This window comes from Ascidiella aspersa, chromosome 1, assembly GCF_963924565.1.
Source record: "Ascidiella aspersa chromosome 1, kaAscAspe10.2, whole genome shotgun sequence".
Lineage (NCBI taxonomy): Eukaryota > Metazoa > Chordata > Ascidiacea > Phlebobranchia > Ascidiidae > Ascidiella > Ascidiella aspersa.
In genome coordinates, this window is record NC_139447.1 from 6,047,901 (window position 1) to 6,068,020 (window position 20,120).

At 36.7% G+C, this 20,120-nt stretch overlaps 1 protein-coding gene across 1 annotated transcript in view; it reads left to right on the top strand.

The window, feature by feature from the left end:
- LOC146166743 (inter-alpha-trypsin inhibitor heavy chain H3-like) overlaps positions 1 to 19,854 on the top strand; it is a 31,002-nt gene extending 11,148 nt beyond the window's left edge. The window contains exons 11-30 of the mRNA XM_083384865.1: positions 298 to 518; positions 1,092 to 1,241; positions 2,193 to 2,341; positions 2,983 to 3,122; positions 4,140 to 4,313; positions 4,891 to 5,028; positions 5,662 to 5,809; positions 6,322 to 6,532; positions 7,533 to 7,587; positions 8,002 to 8,128; positions 8,975 to 9,200; positions 10,061 to 10,140; positions 13,127 to 13,254; positions 14,227 to 14,411; positions 15,384 to 15,582; positions 15,988 to 16,045; positions 16,402 to 16,545; positions 17,229 to 17,396; positions 17,727 to 17,905; positions 18,934 to 19,854. Of these exons, the coding sequence (XP_083240991.1) occupies positions 298 to 518; positions 1,092 to 1,241; positions 2,193 to 2,341; positions 2,983 to 3,122; positions 4,140 to 4,313; positions 4,891 to 5,028; positions 5,662 to 5,809; positions 6,322 to 6,532; positions 7,533 to 7,587; positions 8,002 to 8,128; positions 8,975 to 9,200; positions 10,061 to 10,140; positions 13,127 to 13,254; positions 14,227 to 14,411; positions 15,384 to 15,582; positions 15,988 to 16,045; positions 16,402 to 16,545; positions 17,229 to 17,396; positions 17,727 to 17,905; positions 18,934 to 19,084 (3,031 nt within the window). The 3' untranslated portion in view covers positions 19,085 to 19,854. The remainder of the gene's footprint in view (positions 1 to 297; positions 519 to 1,091; positions 1,242 to 2,192; positions 2,342 to 2,982; positions 3,123 to 4,139; positions 4,314 to 4,890; positions 5,029 to 5,661; positions 5,810 to 6,321; positions 6,533 to 7,532; positions 7,588 to 8,001; positions 8,129 to 8,974; positions 9,201 to 10,060; positions 10,141 to 13,126; positions 13,255 to 14,226; positions 14,412 to 15,383; positions 15,583 to 15,987; positions 16,046 to 16,401; positions 16,546 to 17,228; positions 17,397 to 17,726; positions 17,906 to 18,933) is intronic.
- Positions 19,855 to 20,120: the final 266 nt, after the last annotated feature.

A 20,120-nucleotide genomic window follows, 5' to 3' on the forward strand; every position in this document is an offset into this window, starting at 1 on the left:
CTTATGTGCGTAACTGACGTCTTAGTGAACTTTTTTCTAAATTACATGCCAAGATGGATTGTAGCAGATGCATTGTTATATTAGCACAGATATTACTAAAAAATGTGTTTTTAGAAAAAATGTGTTCCATTGAGTTTTATAAAATTAAAAATCCATATCAAAAAATAGAATTTAGCTAATGAAATAAGTCGAATATAATTTAAATTGAACCACCTGAACCATTAACATTTAAGAACCAGAAATAAACCGAACAAATTAAAATGAACTTAAACCTCCACCATTCAATCTCTTTCGCAGACCCGGGGACTCGATACGACTCAACCTTGCTATCACCAACACTGCTGAGAAAGCAACGTCACTTCAACTTGGAGTGAGTTACACCCAAGAGTACGTCAGTGGCGCTGTGACACCCTCATCGGTGACACTTGCCGCAAACGGTGGCACCGCGGAAGCATCATTCGGGGTTACCGCTCCTGAAAAAGCCCTGGCTGGATCGGTTTCACTGATCACCATATCAGGTGAGTTTTACCCAAAATTGTAGATCTCACACTAGGTAACTAGAGTAAGTTATCATTCTAATTGAGTTTAGTAAAGGTTATATTTCAGTTAGTGGCAGCAAGTCATTTTTATGACTGTTTGTTTAAATGTTAGAGCAGGGTTTGTTACCCTCGCACCACCCACGGGGTGCTAAATCAAACAAGAAAATGTATTGCTGTAATGTTTTTGCTCAGTTCAATGTTAAACTAACTCAGATTTTATTATTGTGTTACTGTATCATCAGTTAGTTGTATAACAATAAAATCACAATGGTTTTGATATTCAAGCAATTCTAGAAGGGGTTGCGACAATTGGTTGGTGAATTGAAAAGGAAGCGAGAATTGGTTAGTGATTTGAAAGGGGTTGCAGCAAGAACAAAAGGTTAAGAAGCGCTTTGTTAGATTAACTTAAGGTCTAATTTTCACCTGACACTGCGCAGTTATAATCTCAAGATTGAATGACTCGTTGCGAGCAATTTATGTGTTAAAGATGTCTGTCATCTAGCGTGTTACAGGAGGATTTTGGCAGCAACACAAAACTTTTTTCCTTGGCAGCGAAGAGCAACACATCGAATTCCTTGCTTTACAAAACCTGCGAGTTGGTGGTCGGGCAGCTCGAGCGCCCTAGTGTGGAAACTTTCACCGTAATGGCAAAAATCAACTCGAGGTTTGCGGAAACGATCATGACAAGTCTTGTGCAGAACGAGTAAGTGGTAAATTTAATATGACTATACAATATACATAACGCCAGATATGTGCTATACGTAGCACTAAAAGGTTTTTTTCGTCAAACAAATCTTGACGCACATTTTAAAACAAATCTCTAGCGGGACCGCAAAACAGAAGTAATTTTGGATAGACGTAGTTCAAACTCTATACAGTTTTTTATTGGCGCATTGTTGGACTACGTTGGTAGTTAAATCACGGAAAAGAAGCCATGCGTAAAATATAGCTTTGATCAACATATGTCTGTGTCTGAATCAGAATTTTCTTTCGAAAAACAAAATCTGCCTGAATCCGAATGGTGAAAACAAACGATTCTGGTTGGACATCGATGATAAAGAATAAAAGAAGTACAGAACTTTTTTTTTTAGGTTTAGTAAGTTCTGTACTTACCTTATTCTGTATGTCTGTGCCTGGTTGCAAAAGATTATGTTGAAGCTGGAAACAATTTTTTTTTTACTGAAACAAAAGTATGAGACGTATACTTAACACGAGTTTGTCTTTAAACGGTATGGTAAAACAGTTATATCAGACTTAATAAGCTGTGAAAAATAAAAGTGACTCGATGAACGGAACGATTTTCGAGCGTTTATGTAACGTGCTAATGCCATAGGCGTAGCCAGGGGGGCCTAAGGGGCCATGCCCCCCCAAAAAAAAATTTATAAATATTTTACTCTTAATAATTTGTTTTGTAGTATTTCTGAGCAGTACCACAATAGTCGATCACAGGATGCCACACCTTCAATTGTCATGCATTTTTACGTCACTACACTACTTTTAGACAGTTTTTGCTCTTTGACTGTTTTTTGAGTATTGCGTTAGCACTCAGTCAGTTGCTGCTCGAAACGGTTTGCTAGCATTGTTATTTGTGTTCGTTACGGCAGTTAATACATTGACAAAAGCTACAAAATAAAACCCTTCTTTTGCTTTACAATGCGGACGTGAGTAGAAAGGCTGACTTTTACGTCTTGCTTCCCAAGGACGCTTTTATCACAGCCTTCAGCATGACTGTTGATGGTGAGACGTACGATGGAACAATCCGAGAAAAAGAAGAGGCAAAACGTATTTTCAACTTAGCTCGGGTAAACCATATTACAAGTTTAAGAGACGGGCTTCAATGTAGCTTACATATACTAGTGCTTCGTTTGTAGAATGTTGTATTTCAAAAAACGCCGAGGTAACACTTTTTCGTTTGACAAAAATGCTTTATACAGTGTTTGATAACATTACAGGTTATAGAATATGGCTTCTATCGCGATGTCAGTTTAATTTAAATAAAAAAAGCAACTTTCCCTAAACTAGCCGATCTCTTTTAATACATAATCAGCACCATACCGAATATTCCCCGGGTTTACAAATAGCCGAAGAGGTCGCCCTTCGATTAAGTGTTTTAATGAGTAAAGTCATTGACTTGATTGACTTGACTTAAGAGCACTTAAGTCACTGCTTCCAAATGACTTGACTTTTGGACACTTTTGGACAAGTGACTTGACTTGCACTTAAGTTATCGTCGAATGACTTTACTGGGACTTGTTTGCAACGCTGTTGATTGATGCCTGGTTGTTTTTGCAAAAGACTTGACTTGGAATTGACTTTCTCTAATTATAATGTGTATTTATTCAAAAAGACCTTACTAGGATTTAAATTATTTTTCGAATGACTTGACTGGGACTTGAGTAATTTCAAAATGGCTTATTTACGACACTGCAATTACATAACTCAGGAACGGGACCTGACTGCTGGTCACGTGGCCGCTAGAGACACATCGAATTCTGTCTTCAAAACCTCGGTCAACCTCGCACCAAGGAAGACGGTTACCTTCGTTCTGACCTACCAGGAACTGCTGCAGCGAAAGCTTGGCAAGTAAGAACAGTGTTGCTTAGCGTACCTTGAAAAACTCGGTGAGAGGCTTCTTAAATGGTTACACTTGTCTATTGAAGTAAGCTAACAAACCTCTGTTACAAATGCCAATAGATAGTTTGAGTGAATTACACATTTAATCTAACACTTTACATTTGGTCTTATTTTTACAACGAGTAAATTTTATGATATTCAAAACACATCATTTGAGGATTTTAAATAAAGCATTGCCAGGAATTTGACCAATTAGTTGATAGGGTGTGTCTTTTAAATGAGAATGTTTTATGTCAAATAGACTGTAAAATCATACTTTGAGTGACAATTAGTGTACCCAAGTTAAATACAGACTTCAGTGCACTTAAGACATCGTTTTCAAATGACTTGACTTGACATATAGATTTTGGACAAACGACAATTTAAATAACTTAGATTAAAATTAAGGGTATTAATTAAATATAGTTTTGGTTAAATCCACTTTACATTTGGCGAAAAACAGTTTGCTGGTGTTTGTTTTGTTTTGGTAATTGCTACGTAAAATAGGTAAAACAGGTTGATCGATTATTATTTATTTTAAATCGTTGTATTTGAATTCTAATGACCTGATTTGCAACTGACTTGGTTCGCGCATTGTTGGTTCAGTTCAATAGCTTCATACCTCTAATCCAGGGGTTCTTGAACTTTTTTTAACGTGACCTCTTGATTTTTTTTTCTGCTTCGCGTGGCCACGGTAGTCAAACAAAAAATCAAAAAAGGACGTCATAAATTGACGTCACAATGCAAATAGACCTTATAAATCAGCTGATTTCGGTGCAAAAATGTGAAAGTGAAACCGTTTTTTTTTAATGATCTATTTTCTTAAAAAAATAAATAAAAATTGATTACTTCTTAAATATACACTAAAATTTTAATTAGGCCCTAATGGAAACGCTAAAACTAGGACCCCAGTTTAAGAATCCCTGCTCTAAGCACTGCATTTTGATACTTATTGACACGACACCCTCCTGTACACTTTTTGTCAAGGTTCTTGTACGACGTCACTGTTCGCATGCTCCAACCGGTTGACTTCTTCAGCATTGAAGTTTCCATTTGTGAGACTGAAGTGATCGAGTCTGTCCAAGTGCTCGGCTTCGAAACAGACCAAACGGCAGTTGCTGGTCCGATCGAAGTACCCGGAGTTAGCGTGTCGAAGCATAGGTAATTAGGAAAAGTATATTCTAATGTTCAACAAAAAAATACTTACGGCAAAGGCTTATTTATGTACAAACGTTTCGACTACCTGTTCGGGCAATCTTCTGCAGGGAAATATAATTACAACGTTATAACGTGGTCCTGTTGTATTTCTTTTACGGCTTGTCGTGTATGTCATGTATATATTTTTTCGCCTATAGTTGCAATTATATTGCCCTGAAGAAATCGTGTTCAAAGGCGTCCAACGAAATAAGCTGATTTTTCTCAAGTTTAGATTGCGAAGCTAAAGCGACATTTCGTGGTGTTGTAAATTGCAGACTTTTACAGCAACGTTGTTTCGTTAGTTCTAGCAAACTCAACGTTTAAACAATCAATTTCATTTTGCACTGCTATTTATTTGAAACTGTACTAATTGAAATTGCACTAAGTAAGAAAGTCAAGAAAAACTATAGTTCATCCGAAAAACACTGCAATTCCACAAAAGGTATGCGTAATTCGACCTGAGTTTGATTGCCTATCTATGGATCTAATACCAACGGATCAATGCCGAAAACGCCCCTTAATTCGTGTTAAATGTGCGCAGGAGCACGGCCGAAATCAGATACTCGCCGTCGGTCACCCAGCAGGAGGCAATCTCCCCGTTCGGACTCAACGGGAAGTTTTCAGTCGAGTACAGCCTGACGTTGAGCAGAAAGAAGGGAGATTTTGTACTGGCCGGAAGGTAATGATCAGGAACTTGAATAACGCCAAACACAATTCAACACGAGAATATACCTTTAAAAACTGAAAAAAAATATTTAGGATAAAACGTCAAGATTCAAGATTTGGGATAGCTAAAATACCTTGTGGTTATTGATTCGAGCTGCCCATTAATGTTAAAAGTAACAATAATTGGAAATAAAGAGTGCTTAGATAAATGTATTAGTTTTGTCGTCTCGTGTTTTAGTTGTGTTTTGACATAAATTGAGCCTTTGAGAAAATACGTATAACATTACAATTTTTATGATCAGACGCTAATCAAATATGCGCACCTACACTCGAATCATAGTTGACTCCTTTCTTAATAGAATCTAGTTGGATAACTACATAAACTTATTTGTTTATTCTTTTTCAATGTATCTTTCCCTAGATTCCAAACACTTTCTATGCAGTTAGTCAAAATCTGATCAACTCACAGGTTTAGAACTGGAAAACAATGTTGAATTATTATGCTTACAATCTTCTCCATATTTATAGTCCAACTCACAATACACAAGTTCTCGTACACAGTGAACATTTATCCAGGGTCGCCCAAAATAATTTGTAGTTGTCTTCCATACCTACTTGACCTTATGAAAGTTTCTTCCCCTGACAGCTACTTCGCACATTTCATCAACCCAGAAGGCTTGCCGATCCCGAAAAGAGTTGTCTTCGCTTTAAACATTTCCGGATTCATGTATGGCCACAAGATGGATCAAGTCAGATCAGCAATGGCCAGTATCCTGGCCAATCTTGGAGCGCTTGTAAGTTGCCTATTTTTTTTTCAGCTGTAATATAATGCGGACATCGTATTGTAACTGTAAACTTTTTCTGCACAGTCGGAGTACCATTAACTTGAGCTTCTTGAGACTTGACTTAAGTCTTTTGGACTAATGAATTGGTTTGAAATAAAGTGTTTTCATTTTTATATCTAAAATTTGGTTATGTATTTTAATTTTCGCAAATAAAACAATTTTCTTGCTATATTTTGCATTTAATTTATTTTTTACTTGAGTTATTACTCGCAATCGGACGAGTTTACCCGTTCTAACACTTTGACGTAATAGTTTTAAGGCAAGAAATTGAGTTGAAGTTGACTTGCTCTAATTATGACGTGACTTGGGCAACCGATGACTTGGACTGGGACTTGACTTGTTATTCATTTGAAAAGACTTGACTTGGACTTAAATTTTTGAATGACTTGACTGGGACTTTAGTCATTTCAAAATGACTTGTTTACAACACTGTTATTTAAGGCTACGCATGTCTCTTTTAGGACGTTTTCGGCATCCTAGTTTTCAACGGTACCGTGACGCCCTGGGAACCGGCCGGACCCAACGTAACAATGGTTCCAGTCACCCCCGAAAACGTGGGTAAGGCAAACAAATTCCTCGCCGAAATTCGACCTCGAGGGGGCACGAATATACAGGCAGCTCTATACGAAGCTATCCTGACGCTGAGGGAATACGTGAAAAAGGGAATTGCGGGTAAGAAAAGTTAATATTATTTTGAGTCAATAGATATTTTACTTGAAATAATTCATGTAATCTAACTTGAAATATTTTACTTGAAAACAATCATGTAAGTTTTGTGCGCACTATTTAGGTCAACATTTATGACTAAATATATTATTGATGAGCCATGCTCCACCACTGATCTCGCCGAATTTAACGATCGGGCGAGACAGTGAGTCGAAAATTGAAAACTCTCCATTTAAAATACCAACTTTGAAGACTCGAATATATATATATACTAAATGCACTACAATGATACATAAACAATTGTGTAAAGAAGCTTGAAAATAGAGCAAAAACTATAGCAGTCAAAATATGACGCGTGACCTTGCAACAACAGGTTCACAAATAATATAATAAAAAAAATGTTTTGTCTGTCGTATTGTCAGGTGTTCAGTCTAACATTAAACCAATTGGGTGAATTTAACCAAGTGTGCGCAAGCCAAAAGGTTGTTACCCACTAATGAAGTGGAGCTAACTATCTCAAGCAAAAAAATATTATTACATTAGCTTAAATGTTTAAAGACTCTTTTACGCGGAAAAGCGGGAAAACTGCGGCAAAGGCCCTTTTCACCGCAAAAAGCAGACTTTTAGTGAATCAATAAATTACATAGGATTAATTCGTTTTAAGCAAAAAACATAACACAAAAAATAATTTATTTCAGCAAATTAACCGATTATAACTCGATAAAAAACGTTTAGGCCTTCTCTATAATCCCAATAAAGTCGATTTTAATATTTACTATGAAAAAGTAAAACTATTTCTCGATAACAACGTTTACCTTTCACATTGTGTCAAAACAACGTTACTCATTCTACAGATTTAAACAAGGTGCACATAGGAAAATTCAAACGTGACGAATATTGCGCAAAGTACCCTTTTCACTGAATTGCAACGTTTACCACAGTTAGTTACGGAGTATATACAAGAAAATTATTCTTTACTGATACTTAGGTTTGTTTTGTTTTTCAGGCACCGCTCTAGGTGGACCACTTGGGTTTCTCCCGGCAGTCGACATGATTCTTTTGTTAACTGATGGTCGCCCAAACATTGGCATCACAAACCCCAGAAATTGAAAAGGGAGTCTACATCTTGAACAAGTAATTTATCCGTTTAACCGATAGTGGACCGATACTAGAAAAAGGCTGCCCACCCCTGCCTTGATACAATACAACATTGTTTCTAGAGTCAATAAAAACGCACCTTCTATTTAATAAAACTAGCGTGTGTTTCTTTTATCAGTGGTTTATCCTATTTTCTTATTTCCTATTTTTCGCCGATCAGAGGTTATAGACACATTAAGTAACGTCAATACCTCCGTGTTATATAACAAACTGCGATTATTTTTCTACAATGAAGGCCTATAAAGCTTTTACCTTGAAAATGTAAAAATAGTTGTTCTGAAGCAATAATCTCCGTTAACATAGATTATATATTACAGTGACAGCTTTGCAATCAACACTGTCGGATTTGGAAGTCTAGTGGACATGAAGTCGCTTAAAAAGATCGCTGCACAAAACAAAGGATTTTCAACTCAAGTTTTTATGGACATTGATGCCTATGTGCAAGTGAGTTGACAGTTCTTTTTGGTTTATTTGCATTTTTATTATTTGCTATTTAATTTACGGTACGTTTTAATGGCATGCTGTTTTTTCATGCGGCTTGGCACCCCTGATAAAGGTGACCTACACAGTTTATACCGCAAAAGAAGATTTAGGCAATGTTTTATTTTTTCTGCAATTCAAAGTCTGCCAATAAATAACAAATAATGTTAAGACTGTTTAGAAAAACATATATATAAAATTAAATTGGTTCTGTAAATTTTACAAATATATATATTTTGAACAACTAATGATGCCTATATTTCATAAGGTTTCTGTTTTATATCTGTTTTTATATACATTCTTAACATCATCTGATACGAAAGCCAGGATCTTTCTTCTACATTTTATTTTCTGCCGAAGATTCCTCTTTAAAAAGTCTTTTAGCTTATTAATTAACAAAAGTATGCTAAATACGAAATTGTCATTTGTCAAATATTGATTTCATGCACGCTTTGAAGCACATCCACACCTTCCCAAGTTATTTTATCCCTGATATTAAATTAGAGCTTAAATTCCTACACTAGTTTGGTATAGGATCCGTACCGATACCACCCAAGTATCGGATGAGTACCGATACTAAAATCTGTATCGGGAATAGTCTTCGATTCGATTTTATCGGACATCCCTAATACAATACTTCCAACTCATCCACGCAACAATGCAAGTTCCGGGGGTCGGGAGTTCGAATTTCGGCTCACCCTCAACATACGGTTGATTAAGCAGATTTAAACCACTTCCGCAAGACATAAATCATTTTAAGTCTATTTCTGCATGAAAATAACGCAGAGCTCTTTCGACGGCATTTTCCAGATCGCCACCTTCTTTGAGTCGATTTCGAACCCTATCCTGACCGATGTTGTTGTGGAGTATGAGAGAGATAAGCTGATCGAGACGACCGAGACCACATTCCCCGCTTACTACGCCGGTGGCGAGCTCATCATTAGTGGGCAGATGCAGACCGACGATGTGACCATAGTGGCCAGGCCTCGCCATCGCCGGCAAGTTTCTCAGGACACCATTTCCTATAGCGTTAAAGGTGAGCGTCAGGTTCAATTTCACGCCGTTATGAACAAACAAATAGCCTGCAGTAAGGTTAGAACTGCACTGAGGTTTCTAAAAGCCGTAATCGTTGGTCAAAAAACAGCTTCAAAAGCGCTAGATCACCTTTGTTAACTCACATTTGTATATGCACGTTTCGTTGCTCATAAAAACATATTGTAAAATTCAGTTAGAGATAACATAGTTTTCGGCTATTTCAACTTTTGGCAATACTTGGTCGCTCTCCGTTGGTCGGTAGGGAATATGTTTTCCGCCAAATGTATAATCCCAGATTTCTTTGTCATCCTTGTATTTAAAGACTTGGACAACTAGATATTTTTTAGATTTTTCAAATAAAATTAAGAATTAGAATTACCGAATTACACTTAATTATTCACAATCAATTTGATTTAAGTCGCAATTCATTTTCATAAGAATGGGAATGGGTAATACTTGTGTGCTAATTTTATGTTTTAGCATAGCATATGCTTTTTAGACAGAAAAAATCACTCAAATTCTTGAGAAATGATTGAGAAAAAATGCTGTTTGAAAAGGTAAAATAATAAAAAAATGCTGTTGGACAAAGTAGCATTTTCGGGAAAATCTGAATTATATTAGACGTATTTTGCTCTAATTTATTGAATTAGAAAACTAGAATTATCCAGCTGTTACTGTCTGTTAATATGCAAACATTCCAGTTTTTGGTAATTTTATATTCCATTTTTGTGCATTATCTAAATAATTTTGAAAAATTATGACCTAACATGATAAAAAAATTTTCTTACTTTTTTGCCAAGTCAAAAAATAATTGCCCAACAAATTATGTACGATACTAGAATATATTCGCATTAATTGCAGGAAGAACACGAACAACAGAGAAGGTCTACACGGAGGACATTCAACCGAGGTCAATCGGTGTTTGCGACGACGAAGACAAGGTAGTGTGGGGCTCGAGTCAGCTAGTTGAACTTAAGTTATTTATACAATAGAAGGGCGTTCTAATTAACACTTTCTTTTGACTCCAAACCCAGGTTGCGTGACTAACTCGCGAGCCAACCACAATAGACTAAGGTGATTAGAATTGCATTAATTGATGAACGAACAACCAGTTTTAACCTATAGATCAGCGGAGCAAGTTAGTACAGTGCTTCTCAACCGGGGTGCCATTTCCAATGCTTAAGGGTGCCAAGAGAAATTTGAGAATTTTTAAGAATCGGATTTTATTCAACTCTTACAACTTTTTTTAAAGATTAGAGTGAAATAAATCCAATTATAACCACTACATTGTGTGGAGTTGATGTGTGTTGTTCCAGTTCAGTTAATTAAGTGACACTATAGTAAATTCCCCACAGAAAAATCTTGTACGGGTGCCGCAATCTATTTTTTATTTCTGAGGCGTACCGCTAGCCATAAAAGGCTAAAACACTGAGTTAGCATAATGCAGAAGCCACTTACAAATATATCAGTGCACTCTAGGACAATTAAGAAGGGTAGTTTTTAAGCGAATTGCTTGTCTTAAATACACAAGCGTAAAGGCTCACGAAAGAGAAATGGTCAAAAGAAAAACGCTAATTAATATACAACACTAAGGTGAGTTTAACATTGCTTCGGCACAAAATGCGAATAACAAATAAATCTACCACACAAACACAAAGTAATTGTAATTAATTAACCAACCAAATAATAATGAAAATGTAGTTTAATTCAAACGTTCGAAGCCGTAATTAAGTTTAAACTAACCACAGGTCAGATTTAACCAATCACAGGTCAGATTCTCAAGCAGTTAAACGACATGGTTAGGCATTCCGGTAGCCAATATTTTGATTTTTACGGATACGCCTTAAGGTCAGGAGTATGTTTGCGAAGTAGTGCAAATTCTAATGCTTTCAAAATTTACATGTTAGGTCAAAATTTGTTAAAATTTTTTTAAGACAAAATCGAATAAAAATGCACATAAATCGTTTACAAAATTAAAAAAAAAACTATAGTCAGCTTTTTGCAATTGGTCGTTCATTTTTTTTTTAAATTTATCGTTTAATTTCATCAAAAAAATTAATTTTCATTTATATTCAAAAGTCACATTAACCGTATTATATCTTCATTAGAGCAATATAAGGTATAAAAAACGCTTGATTAAAGACGCCTAGGTTATTTAAATCAATGTATTTCTAACAGGTCAAAATTTTGTCAAAATAAATTATTTTTAGGTAAAATTTGTCAAAATTTCTTAATTTTTAGGTCCAAAAATAATCGCCTTTCTTATCAGCTACAAATTCAAAATGCTTATAAACACTTAAAATCGTTTTCAAACTGAAGAATATACACTGCTATACAGGCAATTAAAAATCAATTAGACCACAATGATCAGTCTGAGCAAAGAGACTTTAACAATCTCTTTGGTCTGAGTTATAACGAGAAGGCATTAGCAACTATCATTAGCTATAGCCCTAATGAATTTACGTTCATTTTTGAATTAGGCGCGTATATTGCACACAACATTCATTTCCGAATAAACTACTCGTATAGGAAAATAAAATTTCCTGTTTGTATGAGTAGCGTCAAATTACAATTGAATATCATGGGTGCGTATGGAGCAATACAATGTTATTTAAACCTAACGACCACTGTCAGATAACATAATTATTTTGAAGTTCCACGCTAGCACTTTCTCTAATCAGTTCACTATAATGTTCAAATAAATCAAGTTGATACATAACACCTGAACTGTGTACATTGATTCGTTGTATTTCGTTGTACTGACGAATAGAAGGACGAATATGAGGACTAATATATTATGTACCCAAATAGAGATAAAAGTGTACCCAAATAGAGATAAATTGTAAACAAATAATTACAAATACTTGCATATGAACTTTATTTCGTTTAAACAAAGTATAAACAATGTGGTTTGAAGTATATGTGTTTTGTGTTGTTTTTAAGCCAATAAATGATATAGCACCTAATATCCAACCAATAAAAACGAGGAATAAAAGTGATTTGAAATCAGCTCTACGTAAATTACCAAACAACGTAGGTCATTAATAAACTATGTAAAGACAAATTGTATTGGATTCTCGACAAGCTTTCGCACAACCGTGCTTCATCAGGTCAAAGTAGAAATGAAAATAATTAAAATACACGTAAAAGCACAAGCGCGTGTAATTATGTCACGTTACGCCTCGTAGCTCGCCTTACTACACGCAATCGCCAACGTAGTTTAAAGCACAGACCTCCTGTTAGTATTGTTATTTCGTCAGTCGCACACGTCTTTCCAAACATATGTTTATGGATATGTTATTCTTCAATATTGTTATAGCCTTTTACTCGTGCTTTTGCTTTTACGTGCATTTTAGCTATTTTCATTTCTACTTGATGAAGCACGGTTGTGCGAAAGCTTGTCGAGAATTCATTACAATTTGTCTTTAAATAGTGCCACTTGATTCCTCTCAAACAATTTACGTCATTAATAAAATCTAAAATTCTACGTAAATTCAAAAAACGTTTGTCTTTGTCGAAATGAAATTGAAATTCAACAATACGCATAGCCATAATCCAACGAAACTCCATTGACAAATGCAACGTTATATATTTGTTTGCTTCAGAACACTTTCGCACACTTTCGGTCACTCAAGGTCACCTGAAGTCACGTACAAGGTTGTGCACTTCGCGCAACAAACGCCCTACTAAGCAACCTTGGACAACTAGATAATTCTGGAAGTTTACCAGTTTTAGTAGTATAAAGGTATTGTTTATGACACAGACTTGACTTGAAGTTGACTCGCCATAATTATGACTTGACTGGGACTTGACTCGGGCAACCGATGACTTCGAATGGGACTTGACTCTATTCGAAAATACTTGAATTGGACTTAAGTCATCAAAATGACTTTTACAACATTGACTGAAATACGTTTATTTCCTCAGGTGATGAATTTCACTCAGCGTTTACATGTTTTCATGCAACTCAAACACCTTCTTCGTCAAATCGACGCGACCACAAACAAAACCATTGAGGAGAACCTTAAGAAAATCGCTTTGAACCGATCCTTGCAGTAAGCATCTGCGAATAATTAACTCAACGAATAACTGAAGTGTGTCTGTGACATTTTACGTTTTTAATGTTGCTAGTATACTCTCATTTATACTGTGTTTATATGTAGGTCTTAAAAAACAATTTGAAATTATCTAAATTATATCTTCATAAACATTCAAAAGAAGAGAAAACACTTTCCTCGCGCTAATGTAATCATGTAAAGCATTTAGATGCAATTTTCTAAAAATTGAAAAGTTCATCGCACGGGCTCTGAATTTAGTAAACAGTTTTGTTTTTTTGAACAAATGGAATAACTCTTTACTCATTTTCAACATTGTTTTATTGATTCAACATGACTATGTTGAAAATGAATAAAGAGTTATTCGAAACGTTCAAAATGCTTCCTACTTCTGTATGGGCTTTGATATTCTTACTACGTCTTACTACAAATACCTCCAACCATTATGATCCGAAGTTTTTATCCGCTAACAAAATATACACAATTAAACTCTAAACTCTAACATGTCGCTTCGGTGCCCCTCAAAATAGCACAATTAACAAGGTTCCAACAGCCAAACTATACCATGTGTTTATAAGTGTTGACAAATGACTTGGGTTCAAATGAAATGATTTTTTAATTATAAAATTGGGTTATTTATCTTAAGTTTTGAACATTGCTTGCTATATGTTGCGTTTCGTGCTATATTTTAGTTGGGTTACTGCTCATAATAGGAGTAGTTTACCAATTAAAATAGTTTAACGTTTCACTTTTATGACAAGGACTTGACTTGAAATTGACTTTGCTCTAATTATGACTTGACTAGGACTTGACTTGTTATTTATTAAAAATGACTTGACTTGGATTTAAGTTCCTTCAAAAAATGACTTGACTTAGACCGAAGTCTATTTTTACAAATGACTTAACTGGGACTTAAGTCATTTCAAATGACTTCTTTACAAAACTTGCGTTTACAAAACAACTTCTCCTCAGGTTCGACTTTGTGACGCCCGGCATCACTTCCATGATCGTCCTTAAGCCGGAAGACATCAAGGAGCTCGAGGAAGCTCTCACAACTACAGCTGCTCCTACTACCACCGCGATTGCCTTCACATCTGTTCCCGGGAGACCTTTCGGGGACAGAGGCTTATCATTGGGTGGCATGGCTGGCACGCTCGGTAAGATTACCCACCGATATAGCCTACCCTACCCTTTTTGGTTTCCGTTTGTCACAGCTGTTAGATTTTTACGGTAAAGTTTAATCAGGTGACGGCTAGACTTGTGCTATCCGGATAGCGGCTAACCAGTTAACCAAGGACTTTTTTGCCATCTGGTATCCGGATGCATTTTATTAAAGCTGCCCACAAAATAAATCAAAATCAAAAAGTGAAGCTGATATACCACTCCAAAACTGCTCTCACTAGAAACAGTTATACTTTGTACCGGTAACTTCAAGCTTTATTTTAAATGGAAAAACTACAGAACGAATGCTGTCTTTGCTGCGACTTGCAACATCAATCCCCATTTTCCGTTCCTTTTGTAACTCATCAGTCCGTTTTCGCCAATGTTTCTTCAGGTAAATATGTTTGTCGAAAAGCCAAGCAGGTTTACAGTTTGAAAGTATCGCTTACTCTCGCGAGCACTGAAGACCTAGGTCTACTAAAATATGTTGGCCAACCCTAGTGAGGCGTTGACTTCACTTAATTACTGATCCGCAGCGCTAAGGTCAGGTCCATAAGCATTGCACCAGGCATGATTAACTTGAATTATTTTTAGGGTATGCGACACCTTGTACAAACTAAGGAAACAATAGGAATCCTTGATCGGCATACTGCTATATTACATCTTGCCAAAACAAATACGCCTAATTTATCCGTGTTGGCTGCAATGTAGGTTTTGTAATTCTTTCTCGAAAGTGTTTTTTTTTAGTCTAAAATGTGCCTATAATAAACGTTTTCCAATGCTCTTTCTATACTTTTATAATTGTGTTCAACAAATCATTTATTCGTTTCACGTGTCTTCAAATTTGGGTTTTAGGACAAAGCTTGACCCAGCACGTTTTGCTTTAAGTGTACACACCTGGGTGTTTTAGAGAACTACTGACTATCTGCAATGTAAATTACCGCTTAACCATTGCGGCGTATCTGCAGGTCCGTCCTTTGCGTCGGAGGCACGTCCAGTCTCAGTTGATTTTGTCCCGCTAATCGCCCGTCCACCCCCTTCCATTGCCCGACCACCCGTGTCCGGTTCGTCGCGGGATCGAATGGTAATAGCAGGCGACCCGCACATTCTGGTCGACATGAACGAAAATATCGCCATCTGCTTCAACTGGCACGGCAGAATAGGGAGGTAAGATATCACTACACTTTAAATCAGGGCTGGAGTTGGTCTAAAAATAAATCGAGTCCGACTTAAGCCACCCAAAAAGGAACCCGAGTCCGATTCCCTAATCCCGAGTCCGACAAAGGCTTAATGGACGAGTCCGGTTCCGACTCTATGCTGCAGCAAGTATTTCACCAATTTACGTATTAAAATAATGTAGATATTAAACAATCAATTCATATAATGATGTCACATAATTCTTCCACTCACAACACATGGTTGAAAAATATTCTCACATTTGCGATTCCACGTTTACAATTTACAGTTTGCTGTCTTATCAGTTTTAAATTTAGTTCTGGTCATGCGCACGTCGGACTCGGGACTCGGGTAATTTTATGTAGTCTTACTGGAGTCCCGACTCCGACTACGCAGCCCTGCTTTAAATTGTTCTGTGATACCGAGCATGGGTGTTTTCGTAGTGGCAGACCAAGTAGATGTTTAACGACATGCAGTAAGTTTGGTGGAGCCCGACATTTATTTCATAGACAAAAGTGAGGTCTGATTTAACAAGTTTGAGAAACACTGCAGTGAACAGATAACAAAACAATGTAAACGATGAAAGAGGGGCACCGAGAAGATTTATACTTTAGTTAAGTTGGCTATACAGTATACTTCGTAACAGTAATTAATCTCAGGAGTAAATTTTAAATGATTTTACTATAATTTTGAAATCTAAGGTTCATTCAAATGCCTGCAATTCGACGCCCTTGGTACAATTTCATAGCGTATTTTGTATACGCCGTATGCATAACTTAACGTGTGCACATGCGTTTATTTTATTCGCAGATGTACAACATCATAGCCGACGAGGCTTCTGGCGTGTTCGTAAACGTGAAGTTGTTAGACGTGCCAGGCGCCAGTAACAAGGCCAAACCAAGTTTCTTGGGTGAAGTCGGGATTGTGCTGACGAAGCACAACATGACGATTTTTGTAAGTATACGAACACTTGCTTGGTTGAGGGTTACTTAAGATGTGTTTTAATGTACTGAAAAAAGGTGCTAACTAACATGTACGTTAAGTGTACTGGGCGACAATAACTGGTCAGGAAGAAGCTGATTATGACAATATGGCTAGCAGTTGGGCCAAGGCAGTGTTTCGCAACGTCAAAACATCGTACACAAAAAGTTGTATCAAGAAGCTTACCAATAAAGCAAAATATGGAATCCTAACTAAATTAGACTATCTTTCAACACCTTTGAGAGGTAAAAATGGCAACCTAGAGTGCCGCAGCACCCCGGTTAATATCCACTGGACAAAGAGCTTATAGAAATAAACGAGTGGGTTGACTTTGGTACTGTCCCGATGGATTTTTGCAAACTTATGGATCTGTAGGGTTTTGTCCATTTAGCCATGTTTGACATCTGTTAGTTCTCGACAAATCAAGTTATTGCATCGATAAAACTATCACGTTTATGTAGTAAAACTAAAATATCAAAACGATATATTTCAGAGCTACAACCAGTTATTACGTGAATAAAATTACAACGGTTTTGTCATTCATGCATCTCTGCCTTATATGGGTTTACGTTCATTAACTACAACAAAACGGTTATCATTTTAATGTTCGTTTGTTTAGAGTTGAAAAATAAAGCAAGGGTCTATTTACTTTTCAGGTTAGTCCCAGGTTCCTTGTCGTAAATATTGGGAATCGAAACGTCCTTCAACTTCTGAGCAACCAAACAATGTCGAGGTTACGAGGCGGGGTCAAGTTCGAGGTCAAGATCATTTCGAAACGAAGCTCTTTGTTCACCATTACGGTCGACATGTCTCTTCAGTTTCAGGTATCCGTTTTGACATCAATAGCAAAACTAAAATCGATTGAATGAACAGAACTGTCATTTGAAATCAGACTCGGCCAATCACGATATGCAAGAAAAAATGCATTTTGACAATAATATGGCTTTACCGAAGAACCCCTCTCATAACTATTTTAATTTCCAAAACAATCGATCCCACAGACGATCTTGTATTTATGAATACCAAATGCGTCGTTTTTTGAAGCGCGATGCTTCCAATTTTTAATTTGGGCTTCTTACTTTTCAACCAAAAAAATTATGTTTTCAAAGATATTGTGCATATCGTTCACGAACTGACGTGATAGTTTTATGTAGGTGTTCGCCAAGTTCCGGCTATCCAAGCGCACGTTCCGCGACCACCTTGACTTTTCTGTGAGCAACAACAAGGGCTTGTCGAAAGCCGCTGGAGGCGTGCTCGGACAGTTTCCTCGGCGTGCTCGGACAGTTGCCCTCGACCTCAAGCCAAACTCAAGAACTGCAACGCTGAAGATGAGGTTTGTCCTTAATGGATTTAACAGATAAAGCAAAAAACAATAAAGCGGGCGCAGCAGTGTCTAAGTCAATCACTCTAGGGTGCCATTTTTAACGCTCAAGGGTGCCGAGAGATACTTTGAATTCTTTAGGATTCCAATTTTTGGTTTATTGGTGTTTTTTCAACCTTGTTGCACAATTAATGCGCTGTTTCAATCTTGTTTTTTGCAACGCTACTGTTAACCAGTCAGCAAAAATACGAGCAAGGGTGCTGCGAACTATTTATAATTTATGTAGAGTGGCGCAAGCCAAAAAAGGTTGCGAAACACTGGTCAGCGATAGAGATTAACATTGGCAGTGTTTTATTGATGAAATGGTTTGGGATCCTGCGTACCTGTGGTTCTCAAACGTTTAGGTTTAGGCGATAACTTGAGGCCAAGTCAAGTGTGTTTTGTTTGTGGTAAGAAAGAATTAATCTAAAACTGAATTGAGAGTATCCTAAAGGCCCTAGATTTTCAATATTGTTTTGTTTTTCGGTAAATTTTTTTGTGCATAAAATTTGACATGTTTTCGGTGCTGTACACACAAAAATATGTTATTAAACTTTCATCAAGCTTTTTTGAAGGCACGGTACAGTTCACATTTACGGCATAGTCGCCAGCCTTACGGAATGGAGCACTTCAATAGGCATAAAGTTTAGGCAACAAAACAGAATCGTTACTTTTGCAGATCTGTTATCGTGAATAGGAATATCCAATGCTTGACATTGTTCAGATACCCGATATTTTTGACAAAAAGTAAGGCGACCCTGAACCAGCTATGGTCAAAAATGCAAAATAGATTAAATTGAAGCGTTCAAACGCCTTTTTCTAGGTTATTACGACAAAAAATATAGTTGCCCCAAGTTGTAAACCATGGCTGAAAATCCTATATTAATTTAGCATCTGGTCGACACCGATATACCACTCGGGTATATCGGACGAGCACCGATACACTCAGTATCGGATCCGATATTATCGAACATCTCATCGCGAACCTTTTTATTTTGCAGGAAACACGCAACTCAAGTTGTGAACCACACGATGTACGACACCTACACGAAAGAACAGGTTAGCTGTTGGTTCGTCAGCAACCTGTTCGAGATCACCGCCCACAATCAGACCGAGTACCAAGTTAAAGAAATATTTTCACACAAGAAATAAAAGCGCTTTCGGGTGTGTTTTTGGTGTTATGTAAGCTGCTTCCTTCTCTGATTGTGTCAAACGATTTCTTTCCATTTCTTAGTTCTTTAAAGCAGGGGTCGGCAACCATTTTTTACACTGCGGACCGGTTTAAAACTGAAATTTTTTCGCAGACCGGCCTTAAAAACAGCAAATGTCCAGGAAAGGATATTTACAACAACTTTTTTCAATGTACTAATTAAAATGCATGTGCTTTTTGAAAATTTCCATTGTTTATAAGCATTGTTTGATTCTATTGCACTTCTGTGTGGGCACGCTTGAACATCAAAAACACATTATATATGGTCCGTTTTTCATATATTGTATGTACCAGGAGTTAAATTTTACGATAAAAATGCATTTTTGGATGTTGTAAACGTGCTATGTAACTCATATGGTCACCTCACGAGTGCTTGATACTTTAGGATTTTTTTATAATACCAATCAACCATAAAGTATATTTCAACGAAAGATAATGTGTTTTGAATATAAAAATACATTTAATAGATTTTTAGGTTTTTTACGACCTTTTATGTACGCTTTGGGTTTTGATCAAAATTTTAATCTGGCAACCCTGCTACGGACCAGTAACGAACTCCTCGCGGACCGGCGGTTGCCGACCACTGCTTTAAAGCACTCATGTTCCCTTGCACGCTTAGCGTCATGTTGGATTTCTGCCAGTAGTTCACTTTTGGCAATCGTGTTGATTTTTGTTTAACGACCACAATCAGTACAAATAGTTCTACTGTAAATTTCAATCACTTCTGCACAGTTCCATCCATGTAGAGACGTGTAGAGACGTTTTGAATTTAGCAATGTTGGGTTTAAGCTACTCTGAAATACTACATTTCCGAGTCATGTGCTTTCAAAAATATCGTAGTCATTAAATAAATATATTCGAATCTACTGTTTGTTATTAATAGTATGTCGAGGCAGGAAGTCAGAAATATTATGTCGGAAAACTAAACTCAATTTAAAAAAAATATCTTTGCCACGTTTAATAGCGGAGCACTCGGTT